General features: G+C 40.8%; 2 protein-coding genes across 3 annotated transcripts in view; one reads left to right on the top strand and one right to left on the bottom strand.

Moving 5' to 3' along the window:
- Positions 1-18: 18 nt before the first annotated feature.
- SEC22A (SEC22 homolog A, vesicle trafficking protein) lies at positions 19-10,721 on the top strand (the record flags this gene model as incomplete). Its single annotated transcript, XM_079539116.1, has 6 exons — positions 19-200; positions 1,095-1,258; positions 2,497-2,691; positions 7,618-7,736; positions 9,257-9,322; positions 10,521-10,721. The coding sequence occupies 6 exons, from the start codon at positions 19-21 to the stop codon at positions 10,719-10,721; spliced, it is 927 nt and encodes a 308-aa protein (XP_079395242.1).
- A 6,866-nt stretch (positions 10,722-17,587) lies between these two features.
- The window catches only part of ADCY5 (adenylate cyclase 5), a gene marked incomplete at both ends in the record, with an annotated part of 196,308 nt that continues 191,672 nt past the window's right edge, over positions 17,588-22,223 (bottom strand). For both annotated transcript variants that reach the window (XM_079538863.1, XM_079538864.1), the window contains 4 exons: positions 17,588-17,716; positions 19,067-19,191; positions 19,868-20,072; positions 20,420-20,683. In XM_079538863.1, coding sequence (XP_079394989.1) covers positions 17,588-17,716; positions 19,067-19,191; positions 19,868-20,072; positions 20,420-20,683 — 723 coding nt within the window. The remainder of the gene's footprint in view (positions 17,717-19,066; positions 19,192-19,867; positions 20,073-20,419; positions 20,684-22,223) is intronic.

Here is a 22,223-nt window from a genome sequence, read left to right as displayed (position 1 = left end):
TGTTGTTAACTGCTGGCAATGTCTATGATTTTATCTGCCTCTGTGGTCCGTGTGAGGGATGGACTCCCACTGTCTGCATCCACCGATTATGATCAAAGCACGGGAGTGCAAGAATGTAGAAAATACTTTAAAATGCTCTCAAAGAAACTTTCTCAGCTTCCTGATAGATGTACTCTGAAAACTGGACAGTACAACATAAAGTAAGGCTTCTCTTTCATATAATGTAGCATCTTTTTCCACGCGTCGCATCCTTTGTCTGTAAAGTTAATGCTTGAACAGTAGAAATGGTTATTCAGAATAATCATAGAATCACCAAGGTTGGAAAAGGCCTCCCAGCTCATGCAGTCCAACTGTCCACCTACCACCAGCATTCCATGTCCCTTAGTACCACATCCAAATGTTTCTTGAACACCTCCAGGGACGGTGGATCCATCACCTCCTTGGGCAGCCCATTCCGGCACCTGACCACTTGTTTGGTCAAGAAATTTTTCTTAATATACAACCTGAATTTCCCCTGGTACAACTTGAGGCCATTCCCTTTGTCGTGTCACTAATAAGAGTAGTACTTGGCAGTATTTGTGTATCAAAAGTTGCAAATTGAGAAATAGTGGAAAGATTTGAAGCCTGGTTATACTTCAGTAGAAGTCCTAGTTCAAAATTTATAACACCTAATTTCAAAGTTGTTGACTTACTAGAAGCATTTTTGTTAATTTCAAAGTTGCTTTTCATATAAAAATAATCACATTTGTCCTTTGTCATTGCATTTCAACTATTTTTTATTTGTTTTCTCTTTTTAGTCTGCAGCAGATTTAAAAACTACATAATAATCCCGAAACTTGATTGTATTAATCCGTGGATGAGTGGATGTGTACATATGTATATATACATACACACACAGTGTACGTGTGCAAAAAACATTGACTGAAACTGAATTTATTTTCTTCTAGAATAGAGTTTGACTTTTCATTAAGCATTAGTTCCTTTGTTATCCCAGTATTTTGCTTTTCTGATTGTGCAGCATGAGATCAAACTAGCGAAGCTGCCTGTTACCTAGAAAGACATTTGAAATTCTGGTTTTGTTGTCTCAATTACAGCTTTATCAGTTCTCTGGGAGTAACTTACATGATGTTGTGCACTGAGAACTATCCCAGTGTTTTGGCTTTCTGCTTCCTGGATGAGCTTCAGAAAGAATTCATCACTACCTACAATATGATGAAGACAAATACTGCTGTCAGACCATACTGTTTTATAGAGTTTGGTAAGGATCTGATTTCTTTTCATGCTCATTCTCACACTGACTCAAATGCTTATTTAAATAGATGTGCAACTTAATATACGCAAAACAGAAACGTCTGAGGTAGCTTGTAGCTGTGCTTCAGGTGGATTTGGAGTCTGATGTAACTCCCATTAGGATCGGTTCGAAAGAAAACAACTCTTGGCTTTAAATTGGGCTACTAGAGTTTTATACAGACATTCAGGTTGATTTTGGCTCGTAACTTGTTTGACCAAATCAGAGTTTAGCTTCTCCAAGTTAATCATACATGGAGCTGATGACTTTGTACTTGTTAACATTCTGAACCTGTGAAGGCACTGAGCTTCATAAATTTCTCAAGTAAAAGATTCCATTTTCTTGTTGGCTCTTAGCTATGCAGCAGTTCTGATTCAGTGCATGGAAAGGAGATGTTTTTATTTGTCTTATGATAGGCATTTAATCTTCTGTCACGCAAGCTCCAGATACAACTAATCGCATATAAACCTGGTTGCAGCTCTTATGGATTCTATTAATATCTGTTGCTTTAATACTGTAAGCTGTGTGTTATTTTAAGTGTTCTTATAAGTGCATCAGAGCAAAAAACCTGCAGTTTTAGAGGAAGTTGTAATATATATCAATATCTGTCTAACTAATATTGAGGAAATGCACCATCTAGTTAATTTCTCTGTAGTTCAGTCGGTCTATTAGTAACAATATTTGTATAATGTTTGTCTATAAAGATTTCCTTAAAATTATTTTATGCTTTCATTTTACTAATTGTTGTGTTCAAATGTAGGTCTATTACAGTCTTTATGTTGGTATAATGCGGTATTGTTTTTCTCTGCCTGCATATTTTGCAGGCACAACTCATACCCAAGTTTATACTTGAATTCAGGAATTAATTTTCTCCTAAGGATGTTTAACTTAGCAGAAAAGCTGGAATAAGAGCAGTAAATCCATTGTATTAGCAATTATTTCAGTATCATGCAGTGAAAAGTCTTGAGTTTATTCACTATTATAAAGTAATTTGCTTTCTAGAGATTCGTTTTTTTTTCCTGCAGAATTAAATAGCACGTGATATATTAGTCACAAAACTGAAATAGTATTGGAACGTGCCAAGAAAAATGTAGGCATTTCAAACCATCTATTCAAGTTTGAAAAGTGTGTAGTGCATAAAACTGCGTGGTTTTGGGTTGCTTTATAAGCAGAAATCCATCAGGATATAACTTTCAAATTTTACACAGATAATTTCATTCAGAGGACCAAACAGAGATATAACAACACGCGTTCTTTATCAACAAAGATGAATCTTGCTGACATGCAGACAGAAATCAAACTGAGGCCGCCTTATCAAATTTCCCTGTCAGAACTTGGTTCAGCTAATGGGTTTGCACATTTATCTGCAGCAGAATATAAGGGTACCGGAAAGATATCTGCAGGTAAGTTTTAAGCTTCTCTATTTGCATCTTTAAATGACAAAGATAGAGAGTTGTCTTTATTGTAGTGTTTCATAGAATCATAGAATGGCCTGGGTTGGAAAGGACCACAGTGATCCTCTAGTTTCAGGCTGCTGCTATGTGCAGGGTCACCAACCGCCAGACCGGGCTGTCCAGAGCCACATCCAGCCTGGCCTTGAATGCCTCCAGAGTAGGGGCATTCCCAAAATGTTTCTTCTTTTCTTCAGAGAAAAAAAAAAAAAAAGTTTTTCACTACAGTATTCATAAAATGCATGTTATATCACGACAGTTTTATGCTTTAGCTTAAATATTTGTTCTCAGCCCTAAGTGTTCCATCTTTTTATGGCGTTCATAGAGAGCTATGGGCCTATTCAATGGACAGCTTATCGAAGGAAAAAATCTACATGAAAATAAGCAAATGAAAAAGAGCATTTAACAAGATGATTGCTTTGGTGTTTTGTTTTTTTTCCACATTCTATGATATATCACAATTTTGATTATGTCTGCCCAGAGGGATGCGGATGCTTTGGAATTTCACAATCACAGATACTTCCTAAGTGCTGTGCTAAAAGAAGTTCTATCTGAAATAAGTGCTTTATGTGTGATGTCATTTTGTATTGTCATACTCACTTAAGCAGTCTTTAACATTTTTTTTTAAACTTCATTTGACCTGATGTAGGAAGTAAATATGGCATGATGTGGTTTTCAACTGGGCTGAAACTTATGCTAAGATTTCTTATTTTGAGTGCTCCAAATCAGTTTGTAACTAGAAGAATTATAAACAATAAGCATTTATTTATTGAGAATTCTGCTTGCGTCAAAGTCAGCTGTACATTTAAACTGCTTATGATGTGGCAGATAATCATCTGATTTATCTTTTCCCCACCTCCCCACAGATTGTCTGTGTGGAAGCTGTTCTGTTGTCCTCTTTTATTCTGTCTTGGCTTCTGGTTCTTTTCCCCCTTTTGATTACTTCTAACGTTCTTCCTCCTCTGAATTCCTTGTGTCTCTCTGTTCAGTTATCTGTTTTCATTCTTGAACTGCTGTAGAAACTTGCCATCAAAGGGCTGTATGTCAGTGGTTTCTGGGCTGGTTTGGCCCAGTTCTGTGACCAGCAGGGCAGAGGGATTTGTGGATCCGCACCTCTGGAAAAGGGAAACAGGGGACCCCAAAATAATTGAAAACAATGGCAATAATCTGAGGTGGAAGAAATGATTTACTAAATATAGTATTAGCAAAGTACAATAAGAGAGAGAGAGAGTCTGTCTGAAAGGTAGATAGGCCTCACCACAGTGCTGAGGTGAGAAGTGCAGTCCAGTTGAGTGAACGAAGAAAAGCAGACGGCGAAGAGCGGGCGAAGAAGAAGGCATCAGGTGACCTTGCACAAAATTATATCTCCTCGCTGACTGCAAAGCCTCCTGGGGAAATGTAGTTCTTCTCCGTCGGACAAACATTTGGGACTCGAGCATCAGAAGTCAAACCCCCCAGTGCATTACATGATGTTATGGTGTGGAATACTGATAACAATCATAAAACCATAACAGCTGTACATTATGCAAGGTTTGCACTTTCCTCTTCCTTCAGCTCTTCCAGTTTTAGATGCTACTGAGTAATAGCATCTTGAATGTGACTTTTGAGCACGTCTGCGGACACCTTCATAATACTTCACAATTGTTGTAAATTCTCTCCCTCCTTGAAAAGAGCCTTCTCTGGATGTTTACTACACAGTCTGTTCACTGGGCTTCAGAATTTCCCTTTTGCTTTAAGGACAGCATAAAATCATAGAATCACTCAGGTTAGAAAAGACCTTAAAGATCATTGAGTCCATGACCTAACCATACTACCCTAACTAACAAACCTCTCCTAAATCATGTCCCTTACCACCACATCCAAACAGTTTTTAAATACGTCCAGGGATGGTGACACAGTCACCTCCCTGGGGAAAACCTATTCCTGTGCTTAACAACCCTTTCTGTAAAGAAGTGTTTCCAAATATCCAACCCAACTCACCCTAGCACAACTTAAGGCCATTTTCCTTGTCCTGTCACCAGTGAGAGGAGACCAACCCTGCTCTTGCTGTAAGCACCTTTCAGGTATTGGAAGAGAGCAATAAGGTCTCCCCTCGGCCTCCTTTTCCCCAGACTGAGCATCCCCAGTTCCTTCAGTCTCTGCTCATAGGGCATATTCTCCAGGCCCTTCACAAGCCTTGTTGCCCTTCTTTGGACCTGCTCCAAGGCATCTCAGTGTCCTTTCTGTACTGAGTTGCCCAAAACTGAACACAGTGCTTGAGGTGAGGCCTCACAAGTGCAGAGTACAGGGGCAGGATGACTTCCCTAGTCCTGCTCACCACACCATTCCTGATACAAGCCAGGGTGCCACTGGCCGCCTTGGCCCCCTGGGCACGCTGCTGGCTCATATTCAGTTGACTGTCCATCAGGACACCAAGGTTCCTTTCTATCAGGCAGCTTTCCAGCTACTCCTCCCCAAACCTGTAGGGTTGTGACCAAAATGCAGGTCCCGACACTTGGCCCTAAAGAAACTCATGCATCTCACAAGAAGATGTGCTCTGTGTAGTGTAACTTTTACGTATGCTGTCCTGTTAAAAATATGCTACGCTATAAGTGAAGCACAATAAATGAGTTGGGTAGGAAGTCAGGCGCAAGTGTTGTTGCATGGCATGGTAGAAATTAATGTGTTTTGGTTGTGTAATGGTTTGATAAACCATTATCTATTACTTTCTTCTACCTGGAGTTGGGTGTATATCCCAGCTGTAGTGTTTTAGCCTCTTTCTCCTAAGTAGTTGACCAGAGCAGTCCTTTCCTGTGCTGAAAGTTGTGTGCAGTGAGTAATAGGGCTAAGCTATGCATCAGAGAAGCAGGAAGTGCAGATTATGGGTAGGATTTTGTTTCAAACATATATGTAGGTGTTGACAGGAATTAGAAACAGGGTGACAATGTGAATTGGCAATGTGATATGTGAAATTTTAGGTATCTGTTTGGTTCAGATAGATGGACTATTTTCTGAGCTTTTTTTTTTTTTTTTTTTTTTTCCAACAGAGGAGCAGTTCTTGGATCAGAATTCCTTTTTGCCTGATGATGTACCCATTAAAAATTTTTTTTTAAAATAAATGTTCTTACAAGTAATGCAGTATCTTATGTCGTGTAAATTTCCTAAATAGTTATCTAAACTCCAAAGTTTTAGTTCAGAATTTCTGGTTTCTTTGATCCTTGCCTTGCTGAAGAGAGTTTTTGATACAGCTGTTATGATCTTGTAAGATCTGTTGATGGACTGACTTGAGGACAGCTGGCCTTTGCCCTGTCTTATCCAATACTCCTTCGTTCTTATGGTTTTGCCTTTATTTTACTGTACTTAAATGACTTTTTTTCCTTTGATAGTGAAACTGAGATTTATTAAGCCTGGGAGAGCTTCTGGACATCAGTAGCACTGTGCAATGCCCTTTATAGTTTTTAGGTTTGTTTGTTTGTTTTAATATGAGGGAAACATTATAATTTCACGCTTCTTCAGAGTCTCTCTTGTTTAACTGACAGCACTGTTTACTTTTCCTCCCCATGGTTCCAAAGAGGCATTTTAAGCACTTTAATACATGCTGCTTTACAGTAAACCAGTTTTCCTGGTTCCAGCAGCATGGAGAGCTGTGTGTGAGTTGTCAGAACTCACCAGAGAGCTGCTTTTATTCACTAGTTAGTGAAACACGGGGACTTGGGAGCAAAAGCAGTCACATAAGCCCTTAGGTCTTTGCTGCACTCTAGGTGAGATTGACTATTTAGAAAAGTTGGGAGTCAGAGTTAAAGAAGTGTTTGGTGTGCAGGTACTGTATGTAACCATAACAGAGTGGTTTCTAGTAGTAGTCCTTTAAGTTCATTATTAAATACTGAATGTAGCACAAGTGAGCTAGCAGAACTCGTTTTGTGCTGTAAGTTACCACACACTGGTAGTCAGACAGCCCTGTCTGCTTATCAGTGTGACGCCGCTTTGGTCATTTTCTTGTTTAGTTTCTGCAACTTCATAAACTGGTTGTGTGCAGAGTGCACAGCCAGGATTGGCACCCCTTTCTCTATTAGTGCTGCGGCTCATTAACCTCATTCCTCGCATCTTTACACTTGAGTGGTTCCAACAGAATGATTTAAGCATGGTTCAGCAGTCTTTTTGTTTTCCCTGTGTTGCTAAGAGTTTTGCATCACTTCTTCATATTTGCTTTCTGTTATTAATTATGGAAAGGGACAGTCAATGCAAACATACACAACTGTTATGTGCTTGTGATGTTAAGATAAGCCCAAAGGAAAGAGTGTTTTAATTTTAATGTCCTTCTGAACACTGGCCTGTATGAGGTTTTAAGGTTGGTAATGTGCTGTAGTTTCAAAACTCTTCTGTTTCTGCCTATGGTAGTATTTCCTGGCTGCACTTTTTAAAGGTAGAGGAGAGTAATATGTTCTGGCTCAGAGTGTTCCAGTTCAGCAAGCAGCTAAATAAGTCTTGATAGTTCTGCTAATACATTAGTATTAAAAAAAAACAAAGATTGTGAGAGGAGCTCTTAAGTATGTGACCTATTACCTGGCTATTAATTGTGGGCAAATTTTACTAGCAAGTGCATCATTTGCCATTGATTTCCTGGCATGTTTAAGCAGCTTTCAAGACCTTACTGAGGTCTTGCTGAATGTACAAGAGTTGAAGACTAAATATAGGGAGACAAGTTGGTCTTACAGTAATGGAAGGAAAATATGCTTTCCTTCAAACTTAAAATGTTTCCTTTTCTTAAAAAATAATACATTTTGTGGTTTGCTTCAGCAGCCTCCTGTGAACTAGAAGACTGGAAAAAGTAGATTAATATTGTACTATATTTTTTTAATATACCACTTTGACTGAGTTTTCCTTTTTGTCTTTTTGCAGCTCCTCACCAACGTCTGGAACCTGTGACCCTGCCCGGGATTGTCTCATTTGTACTCAGTCTCTTGTGCGGAGCTTTGAATTTAATTCGTGGCTTTCATGCCATAGAAAGTCTTCTACAGGTATTGTACCATGCCTCTGAATGTGAGTTGTGCTTCGTGGTAATCGTGCTGTCATCTCTGAATGTGCTTGCTATGTGAAGTAAGTCTTGCCAGCTTTATTTTCACAAATATGTGGTTGTGAGGTCAGATCTTTATGACACTTACATTGTTTATAAGCTGTGTATCCTTTCTGAGAGGGATGCATTGTTTGTTAATGTTGGGAAATACAGAAGTAATAGAAGGTGAGGAAGGAAGGACCAGCGTTCTCTGTAGATACTTTGGTAGTAGTGGGTATGTGAACACCAAATTTTTTCCTAAGTGTATGCGAGGATATGAAACACTCTAATAGATACTATGAAAAAAACACTTGTGAGGAAATGATGGAGAGCTGTGAAAATCTGGCCTTTTTTTTCTTTTTTTTTTAAAGTTCTGTGATGCAGAGATCTGGAAAGCCACTTTGTAAAATACTTTTTTAGAAACCTTCCTGTGTTTCTGTTTATTTTTCGTAAACTTCAGGTTACTTATTGTTCTTGGTGTTCTGAAAGGCTTAATGCAGGGGAAACTGCCGAGTGATTTCTTGTTTCCAAACAAAAATGTACAAAAAAAGTACCTCAACCCCCCCATGTTTATTTGCTTATGTGAACTCTGCCCAAACCTTTATTCTGGTTATTGACAGAGTTACGTGTAAAGACTTAATGAAACAGTAATCTTGGAGGTCTCAGCAAGAGTTGAGCAAGAGGACTGAAAGTGCCCCATGCTGTGGGGCCTTCTTGGCCCAACATGAGTGGGATTTTTGACCCAGCGTTTGTCCTGGACATTAGCCAAACTCTGTTATAACTGTGCTTCAGCAAATGTGCTGTGAGGCAAAGATTTGCCCATGGTTTAGGAGAGTGCTGCATTATGTATGTCTGTAGGTCAGTTTTATCATAGAATGGCTTGGGTTGGAAGGAACCTTTAAGATCACCTAGTTCCACCCTGCTGCTGTAGGCAGGGACAGCTTCCTCTGGACAGGTTGCTCACAGCTCCATCCAGCCTGGCCTTTATGTACAGACCTACACATTTTTGTCTGTTTTTTTTTCTGTTTTTTAAACACAGAGTGGAAACATCTGCGCATATCAGGTATTTTTTTCCCATCTTTTCCTTCAAGAAAACAAAATTTTCTAATAATCTGTCTGATAAACTTGTTTTGTTTGTTCTTGTGGCCATTAATGTAGAGTGGCCTGCGTTGTTCTCTGTGTAGCGTTTTACCACACCCTAGTGGCCAGTTTGTGTCCTTCTCTTTTACCTTGTTTCCCATTCTTGGAAGCTACAGGAGAGTAGAGTTGTGCAAACCTGATTTTAAAGGCAGTTAACAGCATTTAGACTCAAATTTTCAGAGGCATCTGGAGAATGTCCAGTGCCAGCTTTGATTTAGCTTATACAGGAATCTGTATAAATCTCTGTGTAAGGCTGTCTTAACATACATTGAAGAACTGCCATAGGTGCAATCTGGTATTTCATTGAAACATTGTAAAACATTGCTTTTTGCTTTGTTTTCACAGAATGAAGGTGAAGATTTCAGCTATGTTATTGCATTTTTTCTTGGAACAGCAGCCTGTTTGTACCAGGTGTGTTCTGGTGCTTGCCTAATTCACTAAAATTGAGACACATCTCTCAGTCATGCATAAGTGTCAACATAGAGTCATAGAATTTTAGAAGAACACATTTTCCTAAATGTCACAGCTACTTGGATACAGTCATTATAAAAATAATTTCTGTATTTTAATGCATTGATCATAGACTGTTGCACAGTAGATTCATACATACATCTGTCTGCTGACATGTTTTTCCAGGTAGTTGATTAAGAGATCTCGTGTAGCTTATCTGTTATAATCTCCATCGCTTGAGACTTTTGTTTACTTCAAGTACAAGTTTCTTAGCTTAAGTGTATCTAGCATTTCTTTCCTTTGGAAGGATGTGAGTGTATATATTAATATGGAGGCACTGCACCCAAGATTTTCTCCCACTTCATAAGTTCTCATGCATCTCTTTCCTTTTGAGATCTTTCAGTCACTTTCCACTGTGTTTCCCTGTCTGATATTTTGTGCTTACATTTCATGTCTGTAGGTTTTCCATAAAGTAACCCCAGTACATTATATTGTTCGGCTGCAAGTGTGAAATGCTTTGGCATTTTTTGAGGAACATAAATGATGAAAAGAATGAAGTGGAATTTCTCTGGCATAGATAAAACACAGCAAATAAAGAACCAAGAGCATACTTAGATAATCTGATGAATTTGGTTAAATATTGGTGTGAACATCATTATTTGCTCTGTGGGAAGAAATTTCGATTAAAAATTAAACCTAAGTGATGCTGGTATTTTCCTTGCAGCCCAGCAAGAACTGTCTTCGGCAGATGGAAATGGCTGAAATGCAGATGAGGCAAACTTTTTTTCTTTTCTTTTTTCTTTTTTTCTTTTTTTGTGGAAATGAAGTAGGCAGAACAGTAGCAAAAGTGAAGATAACACAAAGGAATGTGGGACAGTTGTGTCCCTTTAGAGATTTTTCATGTCTTTCCCACTCTTTCCTCTGAGGAGGTTGTAAACTGGGTCTTGTTTCTTCTGAAGCAGAACAAAAAGCATGTTTTTGACTGGAGATTGCCAGGAACATCCACTTTACTTCAGCATGGGCTAAGTTAACACCGGTGTTACATGTTTCGAGTTTGACTTGTTTGTGGGATATTTTCTGCTAATTCATGAATAACTAGAGGCATTTCTTTATTGGAAGCTGTTTTCTGTGCAGTAATACCGTTTTTTTCTCCTGACAGTGTTACCTGTTCGTATATTACACAGGCTGGAGGAATGCCAAATCCTTCCTGACTTTTGGGTTAATTTGCCTGTGTAACATGTACCTGTATGAACTGCGCAACCTGTGGCAGCTCTTCTTTCATGTGACTGTGGGAGCATTTTCAACGTTGCAAATTCGACTGCGACGACCGCAGGGGAAGTCCCCAGATTACAATGTGTGACAAGTCCTGGAACACTTAGAGGCGGTCTTGTTCCAACAGATATTCACTCTCAGGAATGTAAAGCTGTTCTCCAAAAGAAGAAGCTGGCTGGATGGCGCTTTTTGGTTTTGTTCCTTTTTTTTAATTAAGCAATGTAAGATGCCTGCGGACATTTTTCACTTGCTGGTTAAAAAACCTTTTCTTTTAAAGGAACAGCTGAGGACACAGATGAGTACAGAGCTAGAGGAGAGAAGGGGGTCATATTGTATAGTAAAATATGTGTTGATGGGAGACTAATTTGGGGAATTTGGTGGCATGAAAAAAGCTTTGCTCAAAAGTATGTCAATGATGGAAGGAACATAGAGTATGTGTCCTGCATATCATGCAAGCTCTTCACTTCCAAAATCAGTTTTGCCTTTGTGAGGCAGTAGAGGATAGGCTAAGTTAATATTAAAAATGCTGTTGCGTATTAGCAGACTAGATTTGGAATATGTAATCTACTAAATTTTGGAATGTTTTGTTACACGTTGACATTTGCGTGAGTGTTTTCTTGATTAAAACATAACCTGGAAACTCTTTGTTTCTTGGGATCAGCTCTTTGGCACCTGTGGCCCTCCTTCTAGTGCTATAAACACTTGTATGTTTTGTCACCGATGGTTTCCTTCCAGTTGTCCTTCAAAAATGGTCTGTGTGGGCAGGGCTTTGTTTCAGGAATGGTCCAAAGAGTTCTGCCACTCAACCCAGGACTTCCCCTGAGCTGTGGAGAGGTTGAAAGGAAACGGACCAGCGGGTGAGTAAAAAAGAGTAAAAAGGGCTATTCTTCTTCTTCTATACCTTCACAAATGGGGGGAATGATGAGATAAACAGGAAGATAATAAATCCGTCTGACTAACATAAATGAAAAACCAAATTGGAACGTTGTTCATTTTTGTGGCTTTATGTGTTTTTATGCTGTGACAGAACCTCTTACGTTCAAGAGGGCCATCCTCGAGGTATTCAGAGGTATTCCTCAAGTTTGGGAATAGACCAGGAAACATCTAGCATTCACAAAATACAGTAGCAGCAGTGTTGTACCACTTTCAGTTTCTGTGATTTCTATGATCAGTTAGATTGCTTTTATATTTGGCAATTAGATGGCAGCTATCTGTGCTGTTTCATGAGGTGCAAGTTGAGAGAATTTAATGTGTGATTTGTAGTAATGTAAAAATTCTCTGAAATAGGGTTTTTTTTGTTTTTTTTTTTTTTTAATGTATTGTGCTGTTGGATTTGGAGACTGGCAGAGCTTTGCTGTGCTCTAAGGTGTCACACTTCATTCCAAAATGGTGCGTTTCAGTAGGCTGTTTAGATTTAGATACTTTATTTAGTTCTTTAAAAAGTCATTTTAGTCAAGAAAATTATGTAAACCTGAGAAAGAAACCAGGCTTTTCTTGCTCATAAAGTCCAGAGCAGTCCTGCTGCCTTTTCACCCTAGTTGGTTGGTAGGGAAGTTCTCATTACACCCAAAATACATACTCTGTTTTTGGCTTCTGCTGTTCTGCATGTGAGGACTTTTCTCTTGTGTCATGTCTTTGGTTTATATGTCAGCAGATAATCTTGTTTTCTCTGTGACCCCTTCCTGCTGTTTCTTAAGGAATTCTTTTCTTAAGGAATGAAAACTTCCTTTGCTAGAGCATGTGGAGCCATGATTCTGTTCCAGTTCTGCTGTCATTAAAGTAGTGGATGATTAGCAGGTGTAGTGAATGAATGCAACTGTTACGTAGCAGAGGACAGTTGGGTTTTTGTTTGCTTGTTTTTATGGCACCGATTAAAAAAACAATTTCACAAGGAAAATTCAATGATGCACGTTTGGTAGTCTGACTTTTCATCACTTGCTGTTACTACGTGCTAAAAATGTGGCTTTTGAGCTTGACTGTAATGTCAGGATGTGCTGAAATGTTGTGTAAGATGAAATGCAAGATAAGCGGGAGCAGCTTAGAGGTGAAAGGTGGTTGGTAATCCCCAGGGCTTCCTGTCTGCTTGTAACAATCCAGCGTTATTGAAGGAATAGTAGGTGCTTCCCTGCTGGTAGCTGCAGACATCAGAGTTGGACTTGTGAGGATGGATTAATGAAAGATGAATACTCTCTGGAGCAACGTGGTTTGTTTTGGTTTGAGTTGTGCCAGCCATTCACTGTTGCTTGGCTGTTCTGTGGCATCTAGTAGAAGCAGAGCCCACGTCATGCTGCGTTTATGGAGTTTGTCCTCTCTAAGGTTGGAATGGGTCGATCCAGCTGCCTCACTATCATTTTGTTTGTTTGTGTTTTGTTTTTGAACAAAGTGTCATGATCTGAGTTCGCTTGCAGTAAAGAATCACCCGACGCTTGGCTGATTTGCACAGTGTATGAGGTTTGATTACCCCCGAATGCCCAGTTTGAGCTTCTAGAAATTTAATTCATTTTTCCTTATGTGCTTTTCTTTAGTGCCTGAGCTTTCTCTTGGTGGTCTGCTCTCTTACATTCAGTATTTGGGTCCAAATCACGTACACAGGCTCTGACTCTCTCATGTAAGGAATGTATCTAGTGAGGGGATGTAGAAAGAAGGCAGCTTTCCATCCTGGAATGTATTTATGTGGTACTTGGACTGATTTTTAGATATTTCAAATCTAGCAGAGATCTACAAGATGACGGAAAACGGTTTCCTTTGCAAATATTGTGGTTACTTAACTTTCAGTATGGATTCTTCAATATATCAATCATTTCTTTACTGAAGGACCAAGGAACGACTGATTTGGGGTAGTGTGCCTGTGCTGCCCAGCTGAAGCTGCGTATTTGTTTCCAGTAGATGGCAATAGGTGTTTGGATCTGAAACAGTGTGCTCGAAAAGATGTAGGGCCAGCTGCTGGTGGTGCAGCTTTCTCTGTCCATGCTGATCCTGGGCAGGACAGGCCTGACATGAGGCACACGGTCTCCCCACCGTGTTGTGCAGCCCTACTGAGCAAAATGGGGACAGAGAGGTGCTTGGGGATGAGAAGATAACAGCAAACCTCTGCTTCTTACAGCAAACTGCCTGCCTGCTGACTGCCCGATGCTGCTGCCTTCACTGCACTAAAGTGCTCCAGCTTCTTCCGTTGAAAAGCTCGTGACAGAGGAGCAAGAGAATGGAACCTGAGGTGAGTTTTCGCTTGTTTGTTTTCATTTGTTTTGGATTGGTTTGGCTTCATTCAGCTACATTGATCCTGGCAGACTGCATCCCAAGTGAGCTCTTTGCCACCCCTTAATTGGAACATTGCTTTTGGGTTAGCTGGCAGACATCCTAAGACAATTTTGAGAACTCCCGTTCCCCCCATAAGTTCAAACTCGAAATGGCTGTCTTCAGAAGCAGTCAAGAAGGTTGTTGGACAGCAAATATTTCCGCCTAGGCAGTGTTTTTAGCTGCAGCTTATTCCCAAGTAATGTAATGTAGGAAGATGGGGTCCAGGTGTGCTGGCAGTGCAGGACATCTGTAACAAATGCAGTGCCTCCTACAGGTACCATTTCATTCTGCACAGGCAGACACAATGCAGCCAGCATTCATCAAAATGGTTTTTGGATGGAAAATAAAACACTGAGGGAAAACAGAGGGTGTGGGCAACAATCCTCAACTTGAACGAGAGGGCACAAGACTGTTTTCCCTCCCTTTAGGAATACCCTTGTCCAGGTAGCCCCAAAAGTGGCTTATGTCAGGTAATGTCCTGAGATGCTGCTTTATGACACAAAGCATGAAGCAACTCCCCAGCACCTTCCTGAGGGCTGTTTTTTTAAGCCTGTCTTTTAAGACATTTATCCCTCCTTCTTAATGCAGGTTTAGTCTCAGTACACATATGAAATCTCACCTAACAAGGAACAGATTTGAAGTCATTCATTCCATTTTTACCTCCCTGTATATAAGGACCCTGAACTGGAAAAAATCAGTGAGAAGATGGAGCCTTTTGTTTCCCAGTTCCACCTCAGACTTCTGGGGATTGGTGTAGATAAGTGTGGCACTCAGTGGAGCAATCCAGCAGCAACTTTTACCTAGAAAACTGATAGGGGCTGTGTTGCCCAAGCAGCTGCCTTCTTTAAGATGTCTTTGTGAGGACAAATAGACAGGTATCTATGGAATGCTTTGGAAACTATGATCTACTTCAAATACACTTTTTTTTTTTTTTTTTAAATCAGCTATTCATAGTGCTGCTGTGAGGATGTGTCAGTTGTCAGGATGTGTCAGCTGTCCCAGGACTAACGGCTCAAGGTAAATGTGTACAGCATTCCTGCACTAGAGTTGGGATGCCCCCTGTGGAGGCAGAGACTGGGAGAGTTCTAAGTGTGTACTGTACAGTACTGGTGTGGCCCCATCATCCCTCTGTAGCTGAGAACTGACTGCTGCTCTGTGCCATCCAATCTCTTCACTAGCCAGCTGCATCTAAAATAAAACAGACACGCTTTACCAGTGAAACAGTGTTTAATATAGTTAAATTACTTAAATAGATTTCAATTTCCATGGGAAATCATAACTGTATCCATTTTTGCAAGATCCAGAATAAAGAGTGTGTGAATACCCCTTGAAATGATCATGACACACTGTCAACAATCACAGCTAGAGATACTGGGGACTTGAAATTTCATTGACAACACAACCTCCTAAGATGAATCGAAAGTTAAGAAGACTGCAGACGTTCATAAAGCAGAAAGCAAACCTGAAAGTGAGTGTATGGCATGGAGGTAATGGAGCTGAGTGAGGGGATCGAGGGGGTGGGAGGCGGAGGGGAAAGAAATGCATAATGGCGTGATGCAACGTAAGTATTCTGCGAACCAGGAGGGATGGCAAGGAGCAAAAGTATAGTACAAGGGCAGACTTGGCAGTTTTACAGAAGTCTATACTATACTTTTCAGAAATGTTTCCAAGGGGAAGGGAAGGGGCAATGCCATTTAAGCTCGCACTTAAATGGCTTAATGCTAGGGTTATGCTTAGCAATATGGCAACTTAATCAAGACCGACCCATGGATTTTTACTTATTCTTGTTGTCAAGTAGGAAAAAAAATAAATTACCACCACAGTGCAACCATTAAGGTGTTAGTACTACAATAATTCTGCCCTGAGAAGAGTGGAAAAGAACTTTATTAAATGTCAAAAGATTGGAGCCACTTTTAGCGCTAGCCAAATTCAATATCAAAACTCACCCCTCATAGAATATAAAAAATATAACTTTTTAAAATCTTTTCTTTAATAAAATATCAAGGGATTTTTCTTTCATAGCTAGAAAAGGTACATAAATGGTAACAGTGAACTATTCATAAACCCCCGCTAGTGATAAAGATGTCGGACACAATATCAATGGCACTGTATTTTAAGGTCACTCATCTCATACACACATTTGCCATCAAAGCCTCTTTTTGAAGATTAGCTAATTAACTCCTGAAAATGGAAAATGTGACAGTTTAAATAAGTGCTTACTACAGGAAAGTCAACTCTATGCTGCAGTACATAGTTCTTTGTAATGTTAAATGGCAGTTACAATATCAGACGATTCTCATATCATCAGATCCTATTAATCCATCTCTGAAAATTGCTTTTTTCCAAATAAAAGTTCAGGTTTTTTTTCCTCATAAGAGTTCCTGTTACAGTTAATTAGAAGGTCTGCTTAGAGCTTTTTAACATGCTCGACAGATACTGTCTCATTAGCTAAAGCTCATAAAATAAGTCCTATTTCCATTTGTTAAGATGCCACCTTCTGTGTGAATGCTGCATTGAACTACTGTACCTTGTTGGGTTTGGTTTTTTTTTTTTTTTTCCTCTTCTTCAGGATTGCAGATTTTTCTGGATTTTCCTTTTAAAATGCATCTGATTCAGCCCGGAACCTCACCTGTTGTTTGATTGTATAGTGATAATCTGAAAACTGCCAAGTCTGTGTTCAGAGTATTATGCACAAAAAATTACACAAGTCTAACAGGTTATATACACCTCCCAACACACCTTGGTGTGGACAGCCTGCCTTCTAATTTATATATAATTTACAAAATATAGAATTTGGTATTTGTTAGATCTCCATGTTTTCAATATTACAAAATAAAAAATACAAAAAAAAAAACAAAAAAAAAAAACCAAAACAAAAAAAAAAACCCACAACAAATTTCAGGGGAGTTCTCTCCCACAAAGTGTCTCTTGTTTACATCTAGTCTTTCCCATGTAAACTGATATATACCGAGGATGAGCACAGAAGACTTTGTAATAAATATGTTTGTCCAACCTTCTTTCTTGATCTCGATCTTCCCTGTCAGTAGATGTGCCAGCCCCGCTCAGAAGAGCAGTCATTGAGCCATGTAAAAGAAGGGAGAAAAGAAGGCCAGGGCTAAAACGTCTTCTCACACTAAAACATTAATGATGCCATTCTAAAAGGCCTTTTTGTGTGCTGCAACAGTGGGTGTCAATTTTGAAAGCCCATTCAAAACAGCTAATAAAAGCACAGTGGTACACTTCAAATAGCTGGCAGTATGGGATGGAAACGTTATGGGAGTGCAAATCCATTCCAAAATAATGCTTTGTAGTGAATCATACATTCCTTCAACCAAGTAAATGTTGTGTTGCGTCAATAAATACTTAAATAGCTTCTTAGATCATCCTGCAGTAGCAGCCTTGGTAAGAACTCCAAATTCACGTCTTATCTGTGAATGCTGTAGTACACATCTTTGGTCGGTTTAGCACTCAGCCAGGAGCAAATCCCAGGTGGTTTCTCTCCATTGCCTTTGGGGACAGGTGGCCAAAGAGTTTGCTGATACCAGCTCTAGAGTCACTGTGTGAAATTTCAACTGCTTTGCATTTTTAAGTGATTCTTCTCTGAGTCACAATCTTCTGTAATGCAGATCCCATCCTTGAGCGATGCTGCAGTTGGTGCTAACTAATTGGAGGCCCTTCATTTAGGAAGTAGGTGGTCATTTCTCCTTTGCCTTTGACCTTAATGACCCCTCGGTATTCCAGCTGATAGTTGTTGGCTGCTAAAACCTGGTACATGTCTGTGGTAACCTGCGGAATAAATGAGAGTTAACAAGTGCCTGTCATGCTTTCCACACAGTCTGTTCATTTGCTTTTGAGGTGAACAACAGGTAACATTAAAGGAGGATCGTTCTGTTTCTAAGTTGACTCTCGTATCAGTCACTGAGAGACTGGATATCAAAAGCTGCAGAACAAACACAGCCTTTAGAAACCGAGCAGCTACAGAAGCCATACAGGTACACGAGTTGGAGAGAGCTGCACTTTCCAAGACATAACTTTTAGGTATTTCGCTGCTCTCAGTTACCAACTGGGGCTCAAAGCGTAGTTTGCAAAATCCTATCAGGCACCTCAACCAACCAGACCTCAAGATTTTGACATCTAACTCACAGCACTTGAGGTTTTTAGCCCCACCGACAGACCCATCGTGTGAACGTCACATAAACATTAACTCCTCACATGAACATGAACTTTGACAAACAAGCACCACAAAAACAGCAGTAAATTCCTGTTAATTAATTCCTATCTGCTCAGTGGCAAACCCTTTCTTACTTCGTATTTTCTCATCCTTCTTCAGGTAGCTTCTAATATTTCCATGCCTGCCTTCCTATTGCTGTAATGTTGCTGTATTGTTTTGCTTAACTTGAAGAAAAATTGTTTGGGGACTGTCTTGAGGGACATTTTAAATGGTGTTGGATAAATACTGATCCAGATTGATCTGGTTACCTGACAGCTGAGTTGAAAAGAGACAGCATGAACTTTCCCTCTCGGCTTTCACATCAGTTACTGTAATTATTTTTTACATCTCTTCAGTACTTTCCTAGGGAACGACAATCTGCAGGTGTGGGCATTGGCTCAGCAAAAGCAGGACAGTGAAATGAATCCCTGGGAATGTCACTGCCTGAGCACCAAGGAGATGCCTGGATTGCAGCTTTCCATTAACCAGTTTAACTGCCCTCACTCTTCAGGTTGTTACTCCCATTCCAGTAATGCCTGGCTCCTGGCTAGCCTCACAACAGGGAAGGCACAGCAAACAGAGAAGTGACAGACAGAAACACATTTGTGACTCAAATCCTCGCAAAATCAAACAGCCCACACTTGTGTGCAGTCCCACAGGGTGGGTGGCAGGCATCACAGCTGGAAGGAAACTCAGCTCAACACTTCCACTCGGAACTACTTTGCAAGTGTTTGACCCAAGGCTGTTCCATTGGTCAAAATTAAAGGCATAATGTGATGCTACCACTGGCATCCCCCGGTTTGCTTTTCTCTCAGTGCTGTGTATATGACATAAATGAATAAAACACAAATTCCAATTCTGATTAAGTTTCAAAAAACCATAAGTGACACAGGCAGTATAAATGAGTTCTCCAGTGAGCGCCTTACCTGAATCCTGTCGGGCACCCCTGTGCTGTCCATTCGGCTGGCTACATTCACCGTGTTTCCCCATATGTCATACTGGGGCTTACGTGCCCCTATCACCCCAGCTACAACAGGACCAATATTAAGGCCTAGAAGTAGGGGAGAAATGTGTCACATATGAAGCTTGAGGCAGGTTTTTTTTTCAATCAGGAAAAGACATCGTAAATTAAAGTTGGCTGCTTTGATCAGCTGCTCAATCCACAGCTATTTTCCAATGCCAGACAATGGGATAAGGGTTATTTGCCATCCAGCTGCCAAGCATTGGACATCTGTACACAGCTACTGTGATGCTGGGCAGTTGCAAGATGGGCAGTGTGGCAGCCTGAAAGCCTCTTGAGTAAACTCAACACTGGACATCCTCACTCTTTAATCTCCTCTCCTGTCTCTTTTATTCCACTGTCCAATACCAGCTGTTGAATGGCACCACTGGGAGTGCGGGCAGGAGAGCACATCGCAGGTGCAGCGAGCCCAAGCAGAACCACCCCGTGTGACCATGCTGTGATAACAGATTCTGTGCACAGAGGACTGTTGCTCAATCGCTCCTGGTTCTCCAGGGAGCTTTAGTAATAACATCTCAGCCTTAACTGAACTGCTCTGACATTTCACAGAGGCTGAGGCAGGCAGGCTATTATTTTCCTGTCACTGGGTACAGAACAATCAACGTCCCTGCACAGCTAAGGTAATGTCTATGCAGTTTCCTCTCTGTAAGATCCCCGGCTCAGAATGACAGCTACCAATACTTAATCCCATAAACAGTGACATTACCTATCTTCATCTGGAAGTTGTTGAATGAATGTTCATTAATGTATTTCATTTGGTCCATTAACCTCATGGCAAAATCAGCCAGAGCTTTGATATGCGTCTTCCCTTCCTTGTCGTAAGTGGAGTCGTTGAGGCCTGACGCAGCCATATATGTACTGCCAATGGTTTTGATCTTCTCCAGCTGCCGAAATTGGTCTTCACTTATTATCTGTTACACAAGAGAATTGCAAGGGAACTGAATAAACTTGTCAAACGCATACATGCTGGCATGTCCTTGCCAAGTACCCTGCCTTGGTACAAGCACTACAAAGTGCTGGACAGAGTCTCCATTACTCATATTACAGAAGGAAAGGGGATTAATCATTCTGAGGATGGACAAGGGAAGGAAAGGGACTTTCATCTGAAAGAAAAAGAATTAAAGATTTCTGGAGCGAGGAGAAATGAAACATGACACGAGGATTCAATAAGCCACCTTCCTTCATAAGCTCAGCAAAGCCCAAATAAATGAACTCATCGCTCAGTTTTCTTTAGCAACACGAATTTTCTGTGACTTACTTCATCAAAATCGGCAATGATCTCATTGAGCAGCCTCAGGCACTCCACCCCCTCATTGTTGGCCTCCAGTTCCACGTAAAACTCAGAGAAGTTGCTAATGGAGGCGAACATGACAGCCACACACTCGCAGGACTGGTAGTACAGTTCATCATTCCGCCGCTCCTGAGCCAAGAAATGGGCTGCCACATCCTTCGGCAAAATGTTGTGGAGGAGGCGTCTGTTATAGGCCTGCAGCTCCTCCATTTCTTCTTTTTCTTCAGTGGCCTAGTTTAGGAGGTGAGAGTGACACGCTTATATCTTTGGGTAACTGCTCTGAGGGAAAGAAAAATGCTGAGCACGAGCTTGCAGGGAGGACAGAAATAGAAGAAAGGGGGGAATGGCAAAGGAGGGCAGAGACGAGCAGTGCAGGCTCACATTTTGCAGTGGAAGACTGTGTGTCTGTGTGCCCATGTATATAAAAGCCAAAGGGCCTTTCTGCCTGGCTGAGTACGTGGTCCCTCCTTTTCCACAAGGTTTATGGGGTACTATGATGGTCATAACACACTTACAGTGGAGCCCATGAAACAGGTTGGACTGACAGGCTGAAGAGGATTTTTCACCAGCCTGTAAAGCCCTTGGCTCTGGTGGCAGAAGGGGAACTTCTGGGCAAAGGGGACCATGAGGAGAATGAGCTGCTTTGTTTTTGTTCTAACAGATGCGGACTTGAGGCTGGAACCAGAACTTCCAGCAGGATGTCTTCAGTACTAGCATTGCCTCAGGTCATTGTTTAAAGTTTGTAGGTAGAAATGTAGAGATGCTTGCTTCTCTCTCTTCCTTTACCCCAATATAAGCAGCAATATTTTACCCCTTGTTTTACTTTTTGCTGTTTTGAATATTTCTAGGAAAAGACCAATGGACAAAAGCAGGGTCAGGCAATAACTGCAGAATGCACAACAAGCTGAAGGGACAATGTGCAGTTCAGCTTATGGGTGCCCCAGAGCCATCCTGTGCACCACTTGCTCAACAGAGGCAGCAGTCAAAATTCTCTTAACACTGCAGAGCCCTTTAAAACAGGTTTTCTTTTAATTTCTTTTCCCCCCTCCCCCCCTCAAATGACTTTTGCTACTGCTGGAGAGCTGGAGTAAAAAAGAGCAAATCTGGCACTTTTGCACTCCATGATGGACTAACACTGCACAGCCATCCTTATCAGCCACCACATAGAAGGGATTACTGTTCCAACATCCCTCTGCCACATGCTGGCAAAGGGACAAGCTGCAGAGCACTTTGCATCTTTTCTGGTTTCTAAAACAAGATGTTTGACTGGAAATGGGGTTAAGCAAAGAAGGATGTTTTAGAAGATATGTCCAGACAGAACAAGGAAAACATTTGGCTCTGCCTGGAGAAACAGTATGCTCAGACTTGGGACAGCCAAGTCGGCTCATCTCTTCTGTTATTTTACCATTTATAAATGAGGATAACAATGTTTGTTGATCTGCTTCCTAAGGAGCTTTAATTAATTGCTTCTTCTGCAGTGATTCCTACTAAAAATCAGTGAAGTTTGTTATTAGAATGATGTTGTACTATCCAGAAGGTAAAAATAATCTATAGGAGACCTGTGTTCTCCAGCTGTGGGCCGTGGGCTGAGCTGAGAGGTGTTCTGCTTGCTTGAGAATCACACAGGACGCCCTAATGTCACTCATGGGCACACACAGTAAAAATACTAACAACAAACCCAGGGATAGGAGCAAAGCAAGGCACTGTCTGTAGGATGTTGGTTACCCAGCATTGCTTCCTAGTGGCTAATGGAGCCTGGATACTGAGCCAC

The sequence above is a fragment of the Tetrao urogallus genome, assembly GCF_951394365.1.
Source record: "Tetrao urogallus genome assembly, chromosome: 8".
Taxonomy (NCBI): Eukaryota; Metazoa; Chordata; class Aves; order Galliformes; family Phasianidae; genus Tetrao; species Tetrao urogallus.
This window is presented reverse-complemented; position numbering and strand designations above follow the sequence as displayed.